Consider the following 24426-nt stretch of genomic DNA (forward strand, 5'->3'; position numbering starts at 1 on the left):
GTGCAGGCTGCAAGATCAGGGGTGACCCACCAAGTGGTGATACAACAGGGGTAACACACCAAGTGGTGATACAACAGGGGTAACACACCAAGTGGTGCTACAACAGGGGTGACACACCAAGTGGTGCTACAACAGGGTGACGCACTTAGTGGTGATACAACAGGGGTGATACACCAAGTGGTGCTACAACAGGGGTGACACACCAAGTGGTGATACAACAGGGTGACGCACCAAGTGGTGCTACAACAGGGGTGACCCACCAAGTGGTGATACAACTGGGGTGAGCCACCAAGTGGTGCTACAACAGGGGTGACCCACCAAGTGGTGCTACAACAGGGGTGACACACCAAGTGGTGCTACAACAGAGGTGACACACCAAGTGGTGCTACAACAGGGTGACGCACCAAGTGGTGCTACAACAGGGGTGACCCACCAAGTTGTGATACAACAGGGTGACACACCAAGTGGTGCTACAACAGGGGGACACACCAAGTGGTGATACAACAGGGGTGACACACCAAGTGGTGCTACAACAGGGTGACACACCAAGTGGTGATACAACAGGGTGACACACCAAGTGGTGCTACAACAGGGGTGACACACCAAGTGGTGATACAACAGGGTGACACACCAAGTGGTGCTACAACAGGGGTGACACACCAAGTGGTGCTACAACAGGGGTGACACACCAAGTGGTGATACAACAGGGGTGATACACCAAGTGGTGCTACAACAGGGGTTACCCACCAAGTGGTGCTACAACAGGGGTGACACACCAAGTGGTGCTACAACAGGGGTGATACACCAAGTGGTGCTACAACAGGGGGTGACACACCAAGTGGTGCTACAACAGGGGTGACACACCAAGTGGTGCTACAACAGGGTGACCCACCAAGTGGTGATACAACAGGGTGACACACCATGTGGTGATACAACAGGGTGACCCACCAAGTGGTGATACACCAGGGTGACCCACCAAGTGGTGCTACAACAGGGGTGACACACCAAGTGGTGATACAACAGGGGTGATACACCAAGTGGTGCTACAACAGGGGTGACACAAAGCCCGAGGACGTGAGGATTTCTAAAGCTCCGCCGTTCAACAAAGCCGTGCTGTGGGGCTCCCCCACCCCCACCCCACCCCACCCCATCCTACCCACAATCTATGCAACCATTCGCTCATCCAAACTTGATTTAATAAGAGAAAAAAACCTGTCAAATAGGAGAAAATCGATTCAAATTACAATTTTAAATAGGAAAAAAAAGATTGGACAAGCCCATTAGGGGAGAAGGTAGACAACTGTTGCTTGAAATCTGCAAATGTTCTGATAGTGTTAGATACACGGCTAGGCTGGGTGCTCAGCACACACACAGAACCAGTGGCGTAGATATTGGCGCTCTCTGGCGTCTTGGTGCATCCACGGAGTCAGACTAGTCTAGCAGATCTACGGAGTCAGAGACTAGTCTAGCAGATCTACGGAGTCAGACTAGTCTAGCAGATCTACGGAGTCAGACTAGTCTAGCAGATCTACGGAGTCAGACTAGTCTAGCAGATCTACGGAGTCAGACTAGTCTAGTAGATCTACGGAGTCAGACTAGTCTAGCAGATCTACGGAGTCAGACTAGTCTAGCAGATCTACGGAGTCAGACTAGTCTAGCAGATCTACGGAGTCAGACTAGTCTAGCAGATCTACGGAGTCAGACTAGTCTAGTAGATCTACGGAGTCAGACTAGTCTAGCCGATTTGAAATACATTATGAAATGTGGTGATTATTTCCTATTCTTATGACGGATGATCAATATCAAATGATTATCAAAACGTTGGATAAAAAGTGAGATGGTGATTATTGGTTGTACAAAAATAGTTCTCTATTTTTAAAACAATCAACGATTGTTATTGGAAGATGGGGGATGTACTTAAAAAACGTTAACGTTGGCATAACTTGCTATAGTGGTACACTGTAAACCTGGATTAAACTTCATTGAATGCTTCCAGCCAAACGGCCGCCAATGTTTAGGCTTTGGTTGCGTGGCTTGAATGGACGTAACTGGACACACGTTGGATATCAGCCGGTAGACAGCACCTAGTTGTACTGGACCACTGAAGAAGGGCCGACACCCCCTTATCGAATGCCCTGTCCTCCGGGGCTCCCCTATGTAGGGGTATGGAGGATGGGGGCGCGGCTGTCGCGGGCACTCAAAAGGTGGCGCCCAGTGAGCGGCGCCCTCCTGCTGGTCTCTGTGTGGCTGGCTCTGATCACCGTCATCAACCTCGGCTCAAACCTGGGCTCAAACCTCGGCTCAAACCTGGGCCATCTCGCCCTCAGACACGAGCCGCTGTCCCGCGGGCAGGCGAGCCACCCCCACAGCCCTGAGTCTCCCCTGACCAGCGGTAACCTGAGGGCCGACTTGGCCCGGGGCAGGGACCTCATGGCGCCCAGCGTACTGAACCAACAGACGGCGGACGCTGTCAAAAGTGGAATTAAAAGTGGCCGCCGCATGCAAGAGATTAAGGTCGTTGAGATGGTGGGCTTAGAGTCACGTGGTTACAGCCGCGAGATGGTGGGCTTAGAGTCACTGTCACGCGGATCTCGCCGGGCTACTGGGGGCGGGGGCGGGGGTGACAGCTTGATAGAAGGGGGGCCGGGAGAAATCGATACAAGGGCTATCACTTTGAAGGGGATTAGCCCGGGCATTGAGGGAGGGGAGGTAAATCTGGGAGATTTGCTGCCAAATTGGGCCCCTGAGCCCAGCACGGCCCCTCCCTTATCGGACATTCCGGAGCAGGGAGGTCCACAAGTAGGAGAACGGCCGGACCAGGACCGGTCAATTTCCTCTCGTGCTAAAAACTCGCTATCAGCAGACGACAGCCTCGATCGTAAAGCAAGATCTGACACAGTCGGGGCGGCAGACACGACGGGTCGGACCGGATTACAAGAGAATGGCAAATCCGGTGGCGGCCATTTGCGAGGACTGAGCGATGAAACACAGAAGATGACGTTTTATGCTAGGGACATGGGGCTAGGGATCGATACTCATTTCAACGGCGGGGAGCAGGATAAAGCCGGCCAAATGGAAGAGCGAACTTATTCACGCTCCATCTCAGTCGATTCTAGTCGGTACACCGCACGCCCGGCCCCACCCCACACCACACACCCGGCCCCACCCCACACACCACCCCTGACCCGGACCCACGGTGAAAAAACCCCGCACGGGCTGAAAGCATCTCGGCGTAAATCAAACGAACAGAGTCTAGTTGCTATGCAAATGAAGACCCCAAATAGCAAGCAGAAACCTCCGCCCGTCTATAGCCTCATCGATCAGAAAGTACACCCGGTGACTCCTCAAATGAACTCCGGTGTAAAACATCCTAGCCGGCTCTTGCCGTTCGGTCATTCTGTCGAGACGGCAGATGATGGCAACCGTACAAGACATCACGGCACGGCTGACTGGCTGCAAGACTTGACTGCCGGCCGCGTCAGGGAGATGCCGGGGAATGTTTTCAGCCCTCAGACGTCTCACTTTGCGAGATTAAGAAATCTGGAATCTAACTCAACTCTGGCCGGCAAGTCTACCTCAACTCTGGCCGTCAAGTCAAACTCAACTCTGGCCGGCAAGTCAAACTCAACTCTGGCCGTCAAGTCAAACTCAACTCTGGCCGGCAAGTCAAACTCAACTCTGGCCGTCAAGTCAAACTCAACTCTGGCCGTCAAGTCAAACTCAACTCTGGCCGTCAAGTCAAACTCAACTCTGGCTGTCAAGTCAAACTCAACTCTGGCCGGCAAGTCTACCTCAACTCTGGCCGTCAAGTCAAACGGACGGGCAGATTCTATCCGGAGTTTTCCTGGTCGAAGACGCGAGACACTGGAACACGGTGGCTTCCATCTTTATTCATATAACGCCAGCGCCAGCGACATGCTGCCATTGGACAGGGATGTGCCGGACACGAGGCCTGAGGGGTAAGTCAAAAGGTTTGGGGGGGGGGGGGGGGGGAGAGGTACTCATTCCCACCCCAGACACGAGGCCTGAGGGGTAAGTCATCAGGTTTTGGGGGGGGGGGAGGTTCTACACATCACACCCCTTGCTATGATACTACTCGTCACGAGCTCAGCAAATAAAAGTAATGATTGGCCACGATTGGTTGGCCACGATTAGATGGCCACGTTTAGTTGGCCACGATTAGATGGGACACTAGTGAGAGCTAGCTAAAAAATTCAAGGCACAAATCAATATTAATTAGGCCCGCCTTAGGTGTTGATGTGCCTTTGGGAGGTTTGCTGGAGGTTTTATGTATGTGATATGGTGGGTTGTAGAAGTTGGTGTTGTATGTGATGTGGTGGGTTGTAGAAGTTTGTGTTGTATGTGATGTGTTGGGTTGTAGAAGTTGGTGTTGTATGTGATATGGTGGGTTGTAGAAGTTGGTGTTGTATGTGATGTGGTGGGTTGTAGAAGTTGGTGTTGTATGTGATGTGGTGGGTTGTAGAAGTTTGTGTTGTATGTGATGTGGTGGGTTGTAGAAGTTGGTGTTGTATGTGATGTGGTGGGTTGTAGAAGTTGGTGTTGTATGTGATATGGTGGGTTGTAGAAGTTGTTACTGTATCTGATGTGATTGGTTGACTTACGAATGCGGGGAAATATTAATGTTAACTGACCCACACACATCACAGTAGACCCACTGAACCTCTCACACCACATCAAATATACTGACCCACACACATCACAGTAGACCCACTGAACCTCTCACACCACATCAAATATACTGACCCACGTACATCGCAGTAAACGAACTGACCGTTCCGAAAGTACTTAATCTTACGATCAATGATCACCCTCTACATCCCCCTCCCCCACTCCTCCCCCCCCCCCACATCCAGCGATGTCTACAACAGTGCCACGAAGAAAATATCTAATTCAATGATCGTCCATCAAAATCTTTCACGGCCATTTAGATCCTTCGGCCAACGGGCCATTGATTCTCCGATAGAATCAATTCTCTAACATCAGTCAATGAGGACTCCCCCCCCCCCCACCCCCTCCCCTCCCTAGCCCTTCTCGTCCACGTTTGCTTTTATTTTTGAGCACGCGCCTTCGTTGGATTCATTGTAACGATATTTGACCTATGACTCTTGAACTTCATCCATTTTTCTTCTCTTGGAGTCAACAGCCCCATCCCAACTCCTTATTCGAAGTATGGAATTATCAAGATTCCTTGTCTCTAAAGCAAAACATGGAATTATCAAGATTTCTTGTCCCTCAACCAAATCATGGAATATCAAGATTCTTTGTCCCTCAACCAAATCATGGAATTATCAAGTTTTCTTGTCTCTAAAACAAATCATGAAATTATCAAGATTTCTTGTCTCTAAAGCAGATCATGGAATTATCAAGATTCCATGTCCCTCAACCAAATCATGGAATTATCAAGATTCCCTGTCCCTCAACCAAATCCATCTTTGTTTGTTTAAAATTAGTGTAATTTTAGTGTCCAAAACATTATAAGGACACTCTAAATGTCATACATGACCAACCATTATAATGACGTTCTAAATGTGATACATCGCCAAACATTGTATGGACGTTCTAAATGTGATACATCGCCAAACATTGTATGGACGTTCTAAATGTCATACATCACCAACAATTATAAGGACGCTCTAAATGTGATACATCACCAACAATTATAAGGACGCTCTAAATGTGATACATCACCAACCATTATAAGGACGTTCTAAATGTGATACATGACCAACCATTGTAAGGACGTTCTAAATGTCATACATGACCAACCATTGTAAGGACGTTCTAAATGTGATACATGACCAACCATTATAAGGATGTTCTAAATGTGATACATGACCAACCATTGTAAGGACGTTCTAAATGTCATACATGACCAACCATTGTAAGGACGTTCTAAATGTGATACATGACCAACCATTGTAAGGACGTTCTAAATGTGATACATGACCAACCATTGTAAGGACGTTCTAAATGTCATACATGACCAACCATTGTAAGGACGTTCTAAATGTGATACATGACCAACCATTATAAGGACGTTCTAAATGTGATACATGACCAACCATTGTAAGGACGTTCTAAATGTGATACATGACCAACCATTATAAGGACATTCTAAATGTGATACATGACCAACCATTGTAAGGACGTTCTAAATGTGATACATGACCAACCATTGTAAGGCAGTGGCGGAACTAGAAAAAAAAGGCCCCCCCCCCGCAGAATTTTTTTTTGGGCCCCTCTATATATATATATATATATATATACATATATATATATATATATATATATATATATGTATATATATATATATATATATATATATATATATATATATATGGAAAACAAAGGTCGCACTAAATTTTTTTTTAAAAATGTATCCGGTACCCGAATAAATCCGAGGTTTTCCAACACACGAGCTGGCCCCATTCAGTTTTCCATGTGAGAAGCACGGACTCTCTAAATCTAGTCCAACACTCCAAACTGACGCCGGTTTTTATGAGGCTTTCATCAAAACGTTACCAACCGTGTGCCCTGTTTTCCAGAAGTTGAATTAAATGTTAACAATGTCGGCAGTTCATTTCTTGGATCTTAGGGCGCGGGTTTGTCCACACTACCAACTAGACACGCCAAGGCATGCTGTAAGTCCTTCGGCGACGACCCAGGTGTCAGGGGAGTCACGGGGCTCTTGGAGCTACCGGTTACATTACTGCACGGGTTATGGGTGCAACACATTGTTTCTTCCGGCAGAGCTCCCCCTTCCCCCCCCCCCCCTCCTCCGAAAACAGTCTACCTAGGAAGAAACATTGGTGCGACACCTAATTAGATTTAGTCATCGAGTGTTGTAGCGAGACTTATTCCTAGTGTTGTGGGAACTTTTAAACGACTGTCTGTGGGGGGCCAACTTGCTCATATGTGATGCGCTCAGGATGACACTGACGCCGGTTGTATTCAAGTAGTAACCTCATCCGTTTATGCAGGATCACGGGGCGCTAAATCACATATTTCCGTTAGGAGTCCCCACTCCAATATGTACAAATGTTAGGCCTATGACAGAAACTTTTGCGGGGCTGTACTCAACAGCTTCCCAAGTTTTCATGGCGATTGGGTGAATGATGCAGTAATGCAAAATAGACAGAAAAATGTTTTTCACATGTACAACTGTATGTGGCCAGGTCACGCGTTGGATAACCTTCTGATTTAGGGGAGGGGGGGACTAACAAAAAGCCAGACCCTCACACACCCCCACCTCAATGACGTCATTTATAAATAGTAATTGACTATTAATAATGTTCAATTAATTCTAAACGTAATTAATTTCTAAATAATTATATAAAAATAATCTTACCTGCCCTGTTTTGTGAATTAGATGTGCCTAATACTATGAAAGTAAATTAATATCTGTTGACTAGATCTAGATCTAGATCTAGTGCTGTCTAGTGTCTGACAAAATGTGCTGAAGTGTTGAATCGTACGGTTAGGAAGTAGTTCATAAACGATACATTTATCTCCTCGATACTTGTGAGGTTGAGAAAGAGGGGTGGGATAGGGGTCGGCTCGGGAAAAAAACTTGAAAGCGACATCAAAACGCCTTGATCTATGTACGTCAGCATCGCCCATTGTAAAACTTACTCAGGGGAGATTATTCCAAGTATAGACTTTAAAAGTTTACTATGATATTTCTCGTAAAAGCAAAAACAAGTAACCGTATATAAAACTGAAGTTTCTAGTATAGTATTATATTATTTTTTTATTATTTGTAGGATGCAAGATACAAATTCAACCCCTATCACAAACACATTAACATTGAAAAATGTACAAAGGATTTCGGGTCCCTTACCAATGCCGCAAAGACGAAAGCCCACTTCATATGTAGCGGCTTTTCGTGCTATGGACTTTGTTGTTTTTTAAAAAGAATTTTGCCGACGACAGCGTGTGTTTGATTGTAGGGAAATAGAACTCGGCCTTGACAATGGTTAAAAAATACAACTATAAATAACTGTTTAAAATATGTAAAAAAAATTCGACAATTTTTGAACCCCCTTTTTGGTCCCCATCCCCTGCCTAATCCGCGACAGTACACTTTGGAGGATCGGTTAAACAGTTACGTGTCCTCTATTTAGCTATTAAAGAGGTGGGGGGCAACGAGTCAAAGAAGTCATTCAAATTTGAAGAGTTGCCTATATTTTACACTGTAGTTTGTGTAATGGATTTTATCTGTTGCGGAAGAGCGTGGTATAGTGACTGTAAAATAAAGATAATCGTACCGCAGCTAGTGTTTTTCTTTTACAAACCAAATATTAAGGCAAAAATGCACCAAAATTAAATTCAAAATTTAAAAAAATATTAATTTTGGTCAGCCTTGGCCCCTAAACGGCCTGCCCCCCCCCCCCCCCCGCGCATTGCGGGGTCTGGCGGGACTGTAGTTCCGTCGCTGTTCATCAGGTAAATGAACAACTACTGACTAGTGTCTTTAACAAAATGTGCAGGAGTGGTCAGTTTACAGTTCAGTAGTTCATAGACGGTTCGTTAATCTATGCATTACATCTTGTAAGAGTAAGGGTGTGGTGAGGGGTAGAGGTGAGGGGTAGGGGTGAGAGGGGGCAGGGGAGAGAGTTGGGAAGGTTCATTGGAAGGGGACAAGAAAGCGCCGATGAACATCTACATCAATAGTGCCGACTTTTTCCGGTCGTCTAGAAGACCAGGATAGTCGCCGCAACATTTCCCCAGCCCGATTTTAAAGCGTGCCGGCACAGTAAAATTTCAGATGCTTCGCTGAAGGGAGATAACTTAAACTTTTACAAGTTTATTGATACAGTTGTTAAAGTAAAAATGAACGCAATTATAAATGTACGAGATCGAAATAAATAATTATATTTTTTGTAGAATTCAGGCCAGTAGTTTAAACACACAATCATAGATATGTATTTTAATAATGTAAACAACATAACAATGCTTTTTTGTTCTCCTAGTCGACGCCACTAAAAAGAACGGTAGGCTGCGTCTTTGAAGTTGACTTTATGTCTGGCGGTCTCTCGAGCTATAGTCTGTGCATTTTTATCAAAGACGTTTGCCGACTATCGTGTTTGTTTGTAACTGTAGAAGAAAGATAACTCGACCTCCACCTAATTTTTTTTTTTAATTTTTTTTTTTTAAATAATTTAGCCAGGATTTTTGGGCCCCCAATCGGTCTGGGCCCCCCCCGCATTGCGGGCTCTGGCGGCACTGTAGTTCCGCCCCTGTTGTAAGGACGTTCTAATTGTCGTGTCGATTGACAACCAAACACGATCAAGGTCTTTACATTTTCACCTGTACGTTTTGTCAACACTTAGCAAACTTAACTTTCGTTTTATTTTCTCTGTCGTTTGTTTCCTTAATTGTTTTTTTTCCGTCTAGCGCAGGTTTAGATTGGAGATTATCAGGCTATTGCTCAGTGTATTTACTGTTAAAACTGTGGAAATACGATCTTAAATGGTTTCCAGAACTCGTTTTTTGTGTCAAGAGGACATAGGTCAGGTGTCCAAAAGGACATTAGTCGGGTGTAGAAAACAAACGAGAATTACTTCAATGTTTGTTGGTGTTAAGGGGGGGGGGGGGGAGGGGGGGGGGCAGACTAGGCATTATATTTATACATTTGCTGTTTGAGTGGGGTCCATTTCTACTTGAATCAGTATGATTTTTTAAAACACCTACCACCATGTTGAATATTATTATATAAAGAGAGAGAAGCAAAATTCAGTTTTTAATTTCGTCCATACGCCCAAGTAATAAATGTAATTAGATGAAGAGATTGGTTCGTGAGAGGGGTCGGGCCAGCGGGGGAGCGGCTAATGGGGCGGGGGGAGCGGCTAATGGGGCGGGGGGAGCGGCTAATGGGGCGATGGGGCGATGGGAAGCTTTAGAAAAATCTCATTTTCTTAGGCACTGGAGAAAAATGGAGGCCAGTGCTACAGGCGAATGGGATAAAAAATATGTAGGTGGGCCATTTATCTAGGCGAATGGGATAAAAATATATAGGTATGCCGTTCATAAAAGCAAACGATTTTTTTTTAAATCATCAAAAAAGAAAAAAAGCAAACTGTCGATAAGAATGCGCAACGATAAAGCAAATAATATTATTTTAGCTGGTCATTGTATGCCCCCCCCCCCCTCCCCCGCTAAAACACTTTCAGAATCGAGGCAAACGCTGAGTTGGATGCGAGTTATTGGCGGCTGTGAAATGATCAGATCGGGGTTCACGAGGGTCAACAACAGGGGTCAAAATTCGGGGTCGGCGAACACGAAGATGGAGCCATTGGTCTAATGATATTTGATGATTCAGCCTGGAAGTGGCACATCTAGTCGTCTCTTCCACCAGCTTCCCGCCTCCTAGGTTGTCCGGTGTTGTCCGGTCTTATCCGGTGTTGTCCGGTGATGTCCGTTGTTGTCCGGTCTTATCCGGTGTTGTCCGGTGATGTCCGGTGTTGTCCGGTGTTGTCCGGTGTTGTCCGGTGATGTCCGTTGTTGTCCGACGTTAAGTGGTCTTGTCCGGTCTTATCCGGTGTTGTCCGTTGTTATCTGGTTTATCCTCGAACCTCCATTAATCCACTGTCTTGTAGCATTTAGTCGTGTCACCATCCATTTTAATCCACTGTCTTGTAGCATTTAGTCGTGTCACCATCCATTTTAATCCACTGTCTTGTAACATTTAGTCGTGTCACCATCCATTTTAATCCACTGTCTTGTAACATTTAGTCGTCTCACCATCCATTTTAATCCACTGTCCTGTAGCATTTAGTCGTGTCACCATCCATTTTAATCCACTGTCCTGTAGCATTTAGTCGTGTCACCATTTAGTCCTGGATATTTCAACGAGTTCTGTCCCCTAAAACAGACATTATTTTCTCCCTTAGCGCTCATCCCTTCCATTCATCTCACTTAACAAATATTTGTTTCCCGCCCCTTACCCCGAGTGCTTTTTTACACCACCGCCCCTCCCCTCAGTCCCCTCCCCCCTTTCTGTGAATGTCCTGATCATCATGTCCAGGCCAGGGATCTTTATCTAATTGTCCCAGCTTGTCTCTTTCGCCTGTCATATCCGCCCAAAATCTCAAGAAAAATATCGACAACCCCCCCCCCTCCCTGTCACTGCAATATGTCAATCTTTATCTTACCACAAGCTATCAGATGCGGGGATTATATATATATATATATATATATATATATATATATATATATATATATATATATATATTGCCACATCTACTTTATCATTTTACCCTACTCATTCTAAAACCACTTCCTTCTATCCCTCACCCCACACTTCTTGCTATGCCGCCCCCCCCCCACCACCACCACCTCCCAGCCGCTGTGTTTGTTAAAATTTTAGCAAACACAAGATCGCGTTCATCCATTAACTGGCATTGATTTACATGTGATGGTGTGGCCTTGTTTAATGTGATTTACATTTGATGGTGTGGCCTTGTTTAATGTGATTTACATGTGATGGTGTGGCCTTGTTTCATGTGATTTACATGTGATGGTATGGCCTTGTTTAATGTGATTTACATGTGATGGTGTGGCCTTGTGTCATGTGATTTACATGTGATGGTGTGGCATTGTGTCGTGTGATTTACATGTGATGGTGTGGCCTTGTGTTATGTGATTTACATGTGATGGTGTGGCCTTGTTTAATGTGATTTACATGTGATGGTGTGGCCTTGTGTAATGTGATTTACATGTGATGGTGTGGCCTTGTGTTATGTGATTTACATGTGATGGTGTGGCCTTTTGTCATGTGATTTACATGTGATGGTGAGGCCTTGTATCATGTGATTTACATGTGATGGTGTGGCCTTGTGGTGATGTAATTTTCATGTGATAATTTAGCCTATCGAAAGATCTCTACCAGGACAGTTGAATGTAGCGCCGTCCCCGCAATCTTCATATCAATTTCCATTCGATCAACAAGCAAGCAAGCGCATGCACGGGCAGACAATCCACATAACTCTTCCCACACGACAAATAGTTCTCGCCCTTTCGCGTCCAAAAAAAAAAACTTGATTGAAACGGCCTTGTAATTCGATATCCGATAGACCCGAGTTTTGTGGTTTTTCGGACCGGCCCAGTTTGCCCCTGGCTAATTCAGATCCATTATTCATCAGAAAAATTGCTGGACATAATTCATGAATCATTCTATTGCAGCTGCCAAGCTTCGTGTAGGATATTTTGACACCCAGTTCTTTCTGTGGCTACACCGCCCGCCACTCACTCAGTATCGATATTATTGTTGAGTGGCAAGTGAATTGAGGTTTAGATATTAGTTAATAGACGAGCTCTAACCAGCTCTATTCAGACTTTACAACAAGGATAGCATTTCATAGAGTGGGATTTGAAAATATGGGCAAATAATTTTAAATAGAGAAATATATCCATCCCTTCATATGGAAATCTGGCCAGGAGATGTGGAAATCTGGCCAAGAGATGTGGAAATCTGGCAGGAGATGTGGAAATCTGGCAGGAGATGTGAACATCTGGCCAGGAGATGTGAACATCTGGCCAGGAGATGTGGAAATCTGGCCAAGAGATGTGGAAATCTGGCAGGAGATGTGGAAATCTGGCCAGGAGATGTGGAAATCTGGCCAGGAGATGTGGAAATCTGGCCAGGAGATGTGGAAATCTGGCCAGGAGATGTGAAAATCTGGCGCCAGATTTCCACATCTCCTGGCCAGATTTCCACATCTCCATCCCCCCCTCCCACCTCACCAGTTGAACATGACCCCCATGCAATCCAAGCTGACGTGCAATTAACATTAGTCACCAGCAGCTGTCCGCAGGGATTGAAAACGAATGACCAACTTCTAGTGGCCTGTTTACACTGACCATTGGGGACCGGAAGTGTCGTCACTTGCCCAGTGCGTGATGGGAATTTGCAACAGTCAGCTCGTTCATTGAAAGGTTAACTGGACGGGAGTCTTAGGACTCAAGGCAACATTTGCTGTTTGTGGAGTTCTTTGGACACAGGGCAACATTGCTGTTTGTGGATTTCTTTGGACACAGGGCAACATTTGCTGTTTGTGGATTTCTTTGGACACAGGGCAACATTTGCTGTTTGTGGATTTCTTTGGACACAGGGCAACATTTGCTGTTTGTGGATTTCTGTGGACTCAACATTTGCTGTTTGTGGATTTCTGTGGACTCAACATTTGCTGTTTGTGGATTTCTGTGGACTCAAGGCAACATTTGCTGTTTGTGGATTTCTTTGGACACAGGGCAACATTTGCTGTTTGTGGATTTCTTTGGACACAGGGCAACATTTGCTGTTTGTGGATTTCTTTGGACACAAGGCAACATTTGCTGTTTGTGGATTTCTGTGGACACAGGGCAACATTAGCTGTTTGTGGATTTCTTTGGACACAATGCAACATTTGCTGTTTGTGGCTTTCTTTGGACACAATTCAACATTTGCTGTTTGTGCATTTCTTTGGACACAAGGCAACATTTGCTGTTTGTGGATTTCTTTGGACACAAGGCAACATTTGCTGTTTGTGGATTTCTGTGGACACAGGGCAACATTTGCTGTTTGTGGATTTCTTTGGACACAAGGCAACATTTGCTGTTTGTGGATTTCTTTGGACACAAGGCAACATTTGCTGTTTGTGGATTTCTGTGGACACAGGGCAACATTTGCTGTTTGTGGATTTCTGTGGACACAGGGCAACATTTGCTGTTTGTGGATTTCTTTGGACACAAGGCAACATTTGCTGTTTGTGGATTTCTTTGGACACAAGGCAACATTTGCTGTTTGTGGATTTCTTTGGACACAAGGCAACATTTGCTGTTTGTGGATTTCTTTGGACACAGGGCAACATTTGCTGTTTGTGGATTTCTTTGGACACAAGGCAACATTTGCTGTTTGTGGATTTCTTTGGACACAAGGCAACATTTGCTGTTTGTGGATTTCTTTGGACACAAGGCAACATTTGCTGTTTGTGGATTTCTGTGGACACAAGGCAACATTGCTGTTTGTGGATTTCTGTGGACACAGGGCAACATTTGCTGTTTGTGGATTTCTTTGGACACAAGGCAACATTTGCTGTTTGAGGATTTCTGTGGACACAGGGCAACATTTGCTGTTTGTGGATTTCTTTGGACAAATGGCAACATTTGCTGGCCTTGGAAGATGATATTTCCTGGAGGAAGGAGAGTCAGAAAGATGATATTTGCTGATTTAAAAAAAATAACAATAAAGTTGGTGTACGTTCTGGAGCAGAAGGAGAAATGGTTGAATTCAAGGGAAAGCACTCTGTGTGCCAGGATCAAAGCTGCGGGTTGCTCTAAGAGAATAACGATGTGCAGGTTGTGTGTGACTAATGACAGCATGCACAGTGATGGACGAGCAAAACTAGGTGACACAGTGATGGACGAGCAAAACTAGGTGACACAGTGATGGACGAGCAAAACTAGGTGACACAGTGATGGACGAGCAAAACTAGGTGACACAGTGATGGACGAGCAAAACTAGGTGACACAGTGATGGACGAGTGATGGACGAGCAAAACTAGGTGACACAGTGATGGACTAGCAAAACTAGGTGATACAGTGATGGACGAGCAAAACTAGGTGACACACTGATGGACGAGTGATGGACGAGCAAAACTAGGTGACACAGTGATGGACGAGTGATGGACGAGCAAAACTAGGTGACACACTGATGGACGAGTAAAACTAGGTGACACAGTGATGGACGAGCAAAACTAGGTGACACACTGATGGACGAGCAAAACTAGGTGACACAGTGATGGACGAGTGATGGACGAGCAAAACTAGGTGACACAATGATGGACGAGCAAAACTAGGTGACACAGTGATTTGGCGAAATCTTAGATATGCCTCTGGATGTGTGTGTGTGTGTGTGTGTTATTTTATATTTTGAACACAAGTGTCCGTGTGTTTAAAGATTAAAAAAAAATTAAAACTATGTTGTGCACTCGATTTGCACATCAGTGTTAAAATTATCAATGTCACTTAGTCTCGACGTGACTTAAAAGTTTAGTGTAGTACACTACATTCTAATGTTCAGTGCACTTGTAGTACACTACATTCTAATGTTCAGTGCACTTGTAGTACACTACATTCTAATGTTCAGTGCACTTGTAGTACACTACATTCTAATGTTCAGTGCACTTGTAGTACACTACATTCTAATGTTCAGTGCACTTGTAGTACACTACATTCTAATGTTCAGTGCACTTGTAGTACACTACATTCTAATGTTCAGTGCACTTGTAGTACACTACATTCTAATGTTCAGTGCACTTGTAGTACACTACATTCTAATGTTCAGTGCACTTGTAGTACACTACATTCTAATGTTCAGTGCACTTGTAGTACACTACATTCTAATGTTCAGTGCACTTGTAGTACACTACATTCTAATGTTCAGTGCACTTGTAGTACACTACATTGTAATGGTCAGTGTACTTGTAGTACACTACATTGTAATGGCCAGTGTACTTGTAGTACACTACATTGTAATGGTCAGTGTACTTGTAGTACACTATATTCTAATGGTCAGTGTACTTATAGTACACTACATTCTAATGGTCAGTGTACATGTAGTACACTACATTCTAATGGTAAGTGTACATGTAGTACACTACATTCTAATGGTAAGTGTACATGTAGTACACTACATTCTAATGGTCAGTGTACTTGTAGTACACTACATTCTAATACTTTTCGACATTAACTGGTCTTTTCTTAACTGCCCGTTGTAATTATAGGGATGTGGTATTACTGACGTAGGACTTAACTAACATCAGTGTCGATGCTATTTCACATCACACAGATAAATAAATAATTGTATTCTGTCCAACCATATTTGATGGACCTGATTTGCAATTTTAGAAATATTTTCTGAGTCCTGAGTATTTTGCTTATTAACTTTTATTTTTTAAATTACTTTTAAAATAGTGTTTCTTTATTTTATTTTTTTGTTGTCTTTTGAATACGTTTTTCCTTCGATTGCCTGGTTTGCGTTTTTAGCAATTTGTTTTTCCTGAACGGGTGGTAAAAAAAGAGTTGTCGAACCTGCCACTCGCAGCGGATGTCAGCTCGTGTGACGTCACAAATATGGCTGGAATGGAACAGGTTTTCTAGACCGATATTTATTTAAGCGCTAATACGTGGATTGGATATCCCTCGTGGTTTAAACTGTTTTCCTGGCATTTTTGTGTGGGCCTCCCTCCCCTCCCCCCCCCCCCCCCCCCCCCACCCCCCAGCACGTGTTGGTCTCCCAGTGACGAGTTATTGTTGTAGATGGCGGCCAGGGCTGACTGAGACAACACAAATGCCAGAGACTAGCCCAACTCAGCTTTTATGCCAGTATACAGATGGAGGGGGGGGGGGGGGGGGACACCAGCTGAGGAAGGGGTGGGGGTGGGAGGGGGAGGCTGTAATAAGCGGATGTTAAAGGTGTTGAACTGTGTGAGTGTTTACAGTAGAAATGTGTGAGTGTTTACAGCAGATTTGAACTGATTGAAATGAGATCAAGATTGATGCAGAACTCAACCCTGTGACTCATGTGACTGCAACATGACGCATGAGATGATCTTGTGATCATCCAGAGACGGCGTCACGCTTATAGACTCCCCCCCACCATATTCACATAGCGCAATATATGATTACAAAACTTTTTCCTATCAGGGGAGGGGGGTTAAAACTTCCGGAGAGGTGGGAGTGTACACTGGTTAAAGTATGTATTTTCTATATTATATTTTATATGTAAATTATATATTTTCTATATTATATTTTATATGTAAATTACATATTTTTTCGATATCTTCCAAAGGGGAGGGGTAGTGGACATACGCCGAATGGTCTGGGCACCCCCCACCCCACTTCCAACAGGGAATGCCTGTAAGAGAAGATAAAACGCGCAATATGAAAAGCAAAAACCGAAAATACAAGTTAGGTACTTCTGATTACGATCTATTTTAAAAATTTCATACATCTATTCAAAGCATTGATGTAGATCTATTCAAACAATGTACGTAGTTCAAATGATGCACCCCGATTAGTTGAAGTGAAGATATGCCAGGCCCAGTTGAAGCGACCCCTCCAACAAAGACGAGGAAGAAAACCCCAATTGAAGCGACCCCTGAAGACGAGGCATAAAACCCCAGTTGAAGCGACCCCTCCAACAAAGACGAGGAAGAAAACCCCAATTGAAGCGACCCCTGAAGACGAGGCATAAAACCCCAGTTGAAGCGACCCCTCCAACAAAGACGAGGCATAAAACCCCAGTTGAAGCGACCCCTCGAACAAAGACGAGGCATAAAACCCCAGTTGAAGCGACCCCTAAAGACAAGGCATAAAACCCCAGTTGAAGCGACCCCTGAAGACAAGGCATAAAACCCCAGTTGAAGCGACCCCTGAAGACAAGGCATGAAACCCCAGTTGAAGCGACCCCTCCAACAAAGACGAGGCATAAAACCCCAGTTGAAGCGACCCCTGAAGACAAGGCATGAAACCCCAGTTGAAGCGACCCCTCCAACAAAGACGAGGCATAAAACCCCAGTTGAAGCGACCCCTCGAACAAAGACGAGGCATAAAACCCCAGTTGAAGCGACCCCCAAAGACAAGGCATAAAACCCCAGTTGAAGCGACCCCTGAAGACAAGGCATAAAACCCCAGTTGAAGCGACCCCTGAAGACAAGGCATGAAACCCCAGTTGAAGCGACCCCTCCAACAAAGACGAGGAAGAAAACCCCAGTTGAAGCGACCCCTGAAGACAAGGCATGAAACCCCAGTTGAAGCGACCCCTCCAACAAAGACGAGGCATAAAACCCCAGTTGAAGCGACCCCTCGAACAAAGACGAGGCATAAAACCCCAGTTGAAGCGACCCCTGAAGACAAGGCATGAAACCCCAGTTGAAGCGACCCCTCCAACAAAGACGAGGCATAAAACCCCAGTTGAAGCGACCCCTCGAACAAAGACAAGGCATAAAACCCCAGTTGAAGCGACCCTGAAGACGATAAAGTAAACCCCAGTTGAAGCGACCCTGAAGACGATAAAGTAAACCCCAGTTGAAGCGACCCCTCCAACAAAGACGAGGCAGAGACCAACATCTGAGCCAACAACGCCTGTCTTGTAGATGCTCGCTTCATTAGTGGCCCGGAATGTTCACGCTTCCCGACCCGAGTTTCCTGGTTCCAGTTGCGAGCGACAAAGAAAAACAATCGTGAAAAAACAAGTAGAAAGAAGAGAGATGAAGAAAAGAACGCTAACTCCAGTGAAAAAACGGCCAAGGGCGCGGTTCTTGCCCCTCATTATAAACAGATTTAGTTGCTTCAGTCAAGTCTGTTTGGGCTTTTTTTTGTGATTATATTTGTTATTATTCCAAGTTTTAATGTATATACACGAAAACGTCTAGGCTGAATTAAAAACTTTCACTGGCCCAAATTTCCACGCACTCACACAAAAAAAATAAATAAATAAATAAATAAATAGCGGAACGAACTACGATTAGATGCCAGGGCTAATACGATAGAGAAAACACATGCCTCTGATTTTTCTATCTTCTGTTAGTTTTTGTTTTGTTTACTATTTTATTATAATCATCCACGGTCAGGGGTCAGACCATGGGAACCAGGTCAGGGCGTGATGTGTGGGTGTGGGGAACAGGGTGTGGGGCACAGGATGAGGGCATGGGGTGTGGGGCACAGGATGTGGGGCACAGCTCGGTGAGGGCATGGGGTGTGGGGCACAGCTCGGTGAGAGCATGGGGTGTGGGGCACAGGGTGTGGGGCACAGCTCGGTGAGGGCATGGGGTGTGGGGCACAGCTCGGTGAGAGCATGGGGTGTGGGGCACAGGGTGTGGGGCACAGCTCGGTGAGGGCATGGGGTGTGGGGCACAGCTCGGTGAGAGCATGGGGTGTGGGGCACAGGGTGTGGGGCACAGCTCGGTGAGGGCATGGGGTGTGGGGCACAGCTCGGTGAGAGCATGGGGTGTGGGGCACAGGGTGTGGGGCACAGCTCGGTGAGAGCATGGGGTGTGGGGCACAGCTCGGTGAGAGCATGGGGTGTGGGGCACAGCTCGGTGAGAGCATGGGGTGGGGCACAGCTCGGTGAGGGCATGGAGTGTGGGGCACAGGGTGTGGGGCACAGCTCGGTGAGGGCATGGGGTGTTGGGCACAGGGTGTGGGGCACAGCTCGGTGAGGGCATGGGATGTGGGGCACAGGGTGTGGGGCACAGCTCGGTGAGAGCATGGGGTGTGGGGCACAGCTCGGTGAGAGCATGGGGTGTGGGGCACAGCTCGGTGAGGGCATGGGGTGTGGGGCACAGCTCGGTGAGAGCATGGGGTGTGGGGCACAGCTCGGTGAGAGCATGGGGTGTGGGGCACAGCTCGGTGAGAGCATGGGGTGTGGGGCACAGCTCGGTGAGAGCATGGGGTGTGGGGCACAGCTCGGTGAGAGCATGGGGTGTGGGGCACAGGGTGTGGGGCACAGCTCGGTGAGGGCATGGGGTGTGGGGCACAGCTCGGTGAGGGCATGGGGTGTGGGGCACAGGGTGTGGGGCACAGGGTGTGGGGCACAGCTTGGTGAGGGCATGGGGTGTGGGGCACAGCTCGGTGAGAGCATGGGGTGTGGGGCACAGGGTGTGGGGCACAGGGTGTGGGGCACAGCTTGGTGAGGGCATGGGGTGTGGGGCACAGCTCGGTGAGAGCATGGGGTGTGGGGCACAGGGTGTGGGGCACAGGGTGTGGGGCACAGCTCGGTGAGGGCATGGGGTGTGGGGCACAGGGTGTGGGGCACAGGGTGTGGGGCACAGCTTGGTGAGGGCATGGGGTGTGGGGCACAGCTCGGTGAGAGCATGGGGTGTGGGGCACAGCTCGGTGAGAGCATGGGGTGTGGGGCACAGGGTGTGGGGCACAGCTCGGTGAGGGCATGGGGTGTGGGGCACAGCTCGGTGAGGGCATGGGGTGTGGGGCACAGCTCGGTGAGGGCATGGGGTGTGGGGCACAGCTCGGTGAGGGCATGGGGTGTGGGGCACAGCTTGGTGAGGGCATGGGGTGTGGGGCACAGGGTGTGGGGCACAGCTTGGTGAGGGCATGGGGTGTGGGGCACAGGGTGTGGGGCACAGGGTGTGGGGCACAGGGTGTGGGGCACAGCTCGGTGAGAGCATGGGGTGTGGGGCACAGCTCGGTGAGAGCATGGGGTGTGGGGCACAGGGTGTGGGGCACAGCTCGGTGAGGGCATGGGGTGTGGGGCACAGCTCGGTGAGGGCATGGGGTGTGGGGCACAGGGTGTGGGGCACAGGGTGTGGGGCACAGCTTGGTGAGGGCATGGGGTGTGGGGCACAGCTCGGTGAGGGCATGGGGTGTGGGGCACAGCTCGGTGAGGGCATGGGGTGGGGCACAGCTCGGTGAGGGCATGGGGTGTGGGGCACAGGGTGTGGGGCACAGCTTGGTGAGGGCATGGGGTGTGGGGCACAGCTCGGTGAGAGCATGGGGTGTGGGGCACAGCTCGGTGAGAGCATGGGGTGTGGGGCACAGCTCGGTGAGGGCATGGGGTGTGGGGCACAGCTCGGTGAGAGCATGGGGTGTGGGGCACAGCTCGGTGAGAGCATGGGGTGTGGGGCACAGGGTGTGGGGCACAGCTCGGTGAGGGCATGGGGTGTGGGGCACAGCTCGGTGAGGGCATGGGGTGTGGGGCACAGGGTGTGGGGCACAGGGTGTGGGGCACAGCTTGGTGAGGGCATGGGGTGTGGGGCACAGCTCGGTGAGAGCATGGGGTGTGGGGCACAGGGTGTGGGGCACAGGGTGTGGGGCACAGCTTGGTGAGGGCATGGGGTGTGGGGCACAGCTCGGTGAGAGCATGGGGTGTGGGGCACAGGGTGTGGGGCACAGGGTGTGGGGCACAGCTCGGTGAGGGCATGGGGTGTGGGGCACAGGGTGTGGGGCACAGGGTGTGGGGCACAGCTTGGTGAGGGCATGGGGTGTGGGGCACAGCTCGGTGAGAGCATGGGGTGTGGGGCACAGCTCGGTGAGAGCATGGGGTGTGGGGCACAGGGTGTGGGGCACAGCTCGGTGAGGGCATGGGGTGTGGGGCACAGCTCGGTGAGGGCATGGGGTGTGGGGCACAGCTCGGTGAGGGCATGGGGTGTGGGGCACAGCTCGGTGAGGGCATGGGGTGTGGGGCACAGCTTGGTGAGGGCATGGGGTGTGGGGCACAGGGTGTGGGGCACAGCTTGGTGAGGGCATGGGGTGTGGGGCACAGGGTGTGGGGCACAGGGTGTGGGGCACAGGGTGTGGGGCACAGGGTGTGGGGCACAGCTCGGTGAGAGCATGGGGTGTGGGGCACAGCTCGGTGAGAGCATGGGGTGTGGGGCACAGGGTGTGGGGCACAGCTCGGTGAGGGCATGGGGTGTGGGGCACAGCTCGGTGAGGGCATGGGGTGTGGGGCACAGGGTGTGGGGCACAGGGTGTGGGGCACAGCTTGGTGAGGGCATGGGGTGTGGGGCACAGCTCGGTGAGGGCATGGGGTGTGGGGCACAGCTCGGTGAGGGCATGGGGTGGGGCACAGCTCGGTGAGGGCATGGGGTGTGGGGCACAGGGTGTGGGGCACAGCTTGGTGAGGGCATGGGGTGTGGGGCACAGCTTGGTGAGAGCATGGGGTGTGGGGCACAGCTCGGTGAGAGCATGGGGTGTGGGGCACAGCTCGGTGAGGGCATGGGGTGTGGGGCACAGCTCGGTGAGGGCATGGGGTGTGGGGCACAGCTCGGTGAGGGCATGGGGTGTGGGGCACAGGGTGTGGGGCACAGCTCGGTGAGAGCATGGGGTGTGGGGCACAGGGTGTGGGGCACAGGGTGTGGGGCACAGGGTGTGGGGCACAGCTTGGTGAGGGCATGGGGTGTGGGGCACAGGGTGTGGGGCACAGGGTGTGGGGCACAGGGTGTGGGGCACAGGGTGTGGGGCACAGCTCGGTGAGAGCATGGGGTGTGGGGCACAGCTCGGTGAGAGCATGGGGTGTGGGGCACAGCTCGGTGAGAGCATGGGGTGTGGGGCACAGGGTGTGGGGCACAGCTCGGTGAGGGCATGGGGTGTGGGGCACAGCTCGGTGAGGGCATGGGGTGTGGGGCACAGGGTGTGGGGCACAGGGTGTGGGGCACAGCTTGGTGAGGGCATGGGGTGTGGGGCACAGCTCGGTGAGAGCATGGGGTGTGGGGCACAGGGTGTGGGGCACAGGGTGTGGGGCACAGCTTGGTGAGGGCATGGGGTGTGGGGCACAGCTCGGTGAGAGCATGGGGTGTGGGGCACAGGGTGTGGGGCACAGGGTGTGGGGCACAGCTCGGTGAGAGCATGGGGTGTGGGGCACAGGGTGTGGGGCACAGCTCGGTGAGAGCATGGGGTGTGGGGCACAGCTCGGTGAGAGCATGGGGTGTGGGGCACAGCTCGGTGAGAGCATGGGGTGTGGGGCACAGCTCGGTGAGAGCATGGGGTGTGGGGCACAGGGTGTGGGGCACAGCTCGGTGAGGGCATGGGGTGTGGGGCACAGCTCGGTGAGGGCATGGGGTGTGGGGCACAGCTCGGTGAGGGCATGGGGTGTGGGGCACAGCTCGGTGAGGGCATGGGGTGTGGGGCACAGCTTGGTGAGGGCATGGGGTGTGGGGCACAGCTCGGTGAGAGCATGGGGTGTGGGGCACAGCTCGGTGAGAGCATGGGGTGTGGGGCACAGGGTGTGGGGCACAGCTCGGTGAGGGCATGGGGTGAGGCACAGCTCGGTGAGGGCATGGGGTGTGGGGCACAGGGTGTGGGGCACAGCTCGGTGAGGGCATGGGGGTGTGAGGCACAGCTCGGTGAGGGCATGGGGTGTTGGGCACAGGGTGTGGGGCACAGGGTGTGGGCATGGGGTGTGGGGCACAGCTCGGTGAGGGCATGGGGGTGTGGGGCACAGCTCGGTGAGGGCATGGGGTGTTGGGCACAGGGTGTGGGGCACAGGGTGTGGGCATGGGGTGTGGGGCACAGCTCGGTGAGGGCATGGGGTGTGGGGCACAGGGTGTGGGGCACAGCTTGGTGAGGGCATGGGGTGTGGGGCACAGCTCGGTGAGGGCATGGGGTGTGGGGCACAGCTCGGTGAGGGCATGGGGTGTTGGGCACAGGGTGTGGGGCACAGGGTGTGGGCATGGGGTGTGGGGCATAGGGTGTGGGACACAGGGTGTGGGGCACAGCTCGGTGAGGGCATGGGGTGTGGGGCACAGCTCGGTGAGGGCATGGGGTGGGGTATGGGCCTGACCCGGATAACCCTAAAGTGTTCTGTGGGATCACATTGTGTCAACACATCCACCCTCTGCTGGTAGCGGAAATTGTTTTTGGTTTAGCAATTAGTGACGTCAGCTGCACGGGCGTCAAGTGCGTACAAACCATGGAAAGGGAAATGGGCACGGTGACGTCATGAAGTCTAGGCTAGCTGGACTGTGACGTAGCGGTCTCAATGAAAGTAGTTCAGACAGATGGAGCGGGGATGGCTGATGTGAGCCAATCAGATAAGGCCATGCACCGCGTTAACAAAATGTAAACTGTTAACAATTGCAGGTGTTCAGGACAAACACCAGCGTGAACCAGGACAACAAAATGGCGGAGTGGGGGGGGGGATTAAAACACCCGATATTGGTCGGCTGGCTAATCGCTGTGTGCTGGCCCGTTCTTCACATTTTATGGCCCGTTCTTCACATTTTATGGCCCGTTCTTTACACTTTATGGCCCGTTCTTCACATTTTATGTCCCGTTCTTCACATTTTATGGCCGGTCTTCATATTTTATGGCCCTTTCTTCACATTTTATGGCCCGTTCTTCACACTTTATGGCCCGTTCTTCACATGGCCCGTTCTTCACATTTTATGGCCCGTTCTTCACACTTTTTGGCCCGTTCTTCACATGGCCCGTTCTTCACACTTTTTGGCCCGTTCTTCACATTTTATGGCCCGTTCTTCACATTTTATGGCCCGTTCTTCACACTTTATGGCCCGTTCTTCACATTTTATGGCCCGTTCTTCACATGGCCCGTTCTTCACATTTTATGGCCCGTTCTTCATATTTTATGGCCCGTTCTTCACATGGCCCGTTCTTCACACTTTTTGGCCCGTTCTTCACATTTTATGGCCCGTGCTTCACATTTTATGGCCCGTTCTTGATATTTTATGGCCCGTTCTTCACATGGCCCGTTCTTCACATTTTATGTCCCGTTCTTCACATTTTATGGCCCGTTCTTCACATTTTATGGCCCGTTCTTCACATTTTATGGCCCGTTCTTCACATTTTATGGCCCGTTCCATATACAAACAACATGGGGCACAAACAAAAATTAAAACATGGACTTTCTCTTGTCCTTACTTTGTTTCATCCATCGTGCAAAGATTCTCA

The 24426-nt window shown here is 49.3% G+C and overlaps 1 protein-coding gene across 1 annotated transcript in view; it reads left to right on the plus strand.

Annotated features, from left to right (window-relative positions):
* The first annotated feature begins 2172 nt into the window (after positions 1-2172).
* Positions 2173-24426, plus strand: part of LOC131937271 (polypeptide N-acetylgalactosaminyltransferase 5) — a 51039-nt gene continuing 28785 nt past the window's right edge. The window contains exon 1 of the mRNA XM_059294564.1: positions 2173-3959. Coding sequence (XP_059150547.1) covers positions 2173-3959 — 1787 coding nt within the window. The remainder of the gene's footprint in view (positions 3960-24426) is intronic.

Source organism: Physella acuta, unplaced genomic scaffold, assembly GCF_028476545.2.
Source record: "Physella acuta isolate Inbredline_101_S28 unplaced genomic scaffold, ASM2847654v3 ptg000205l, whole genome shotgun sequence".
NCBI lineage: Eukaryota > Metazoa > Mollusca > Gastropoda > Physidae > Physella > Physella acuta.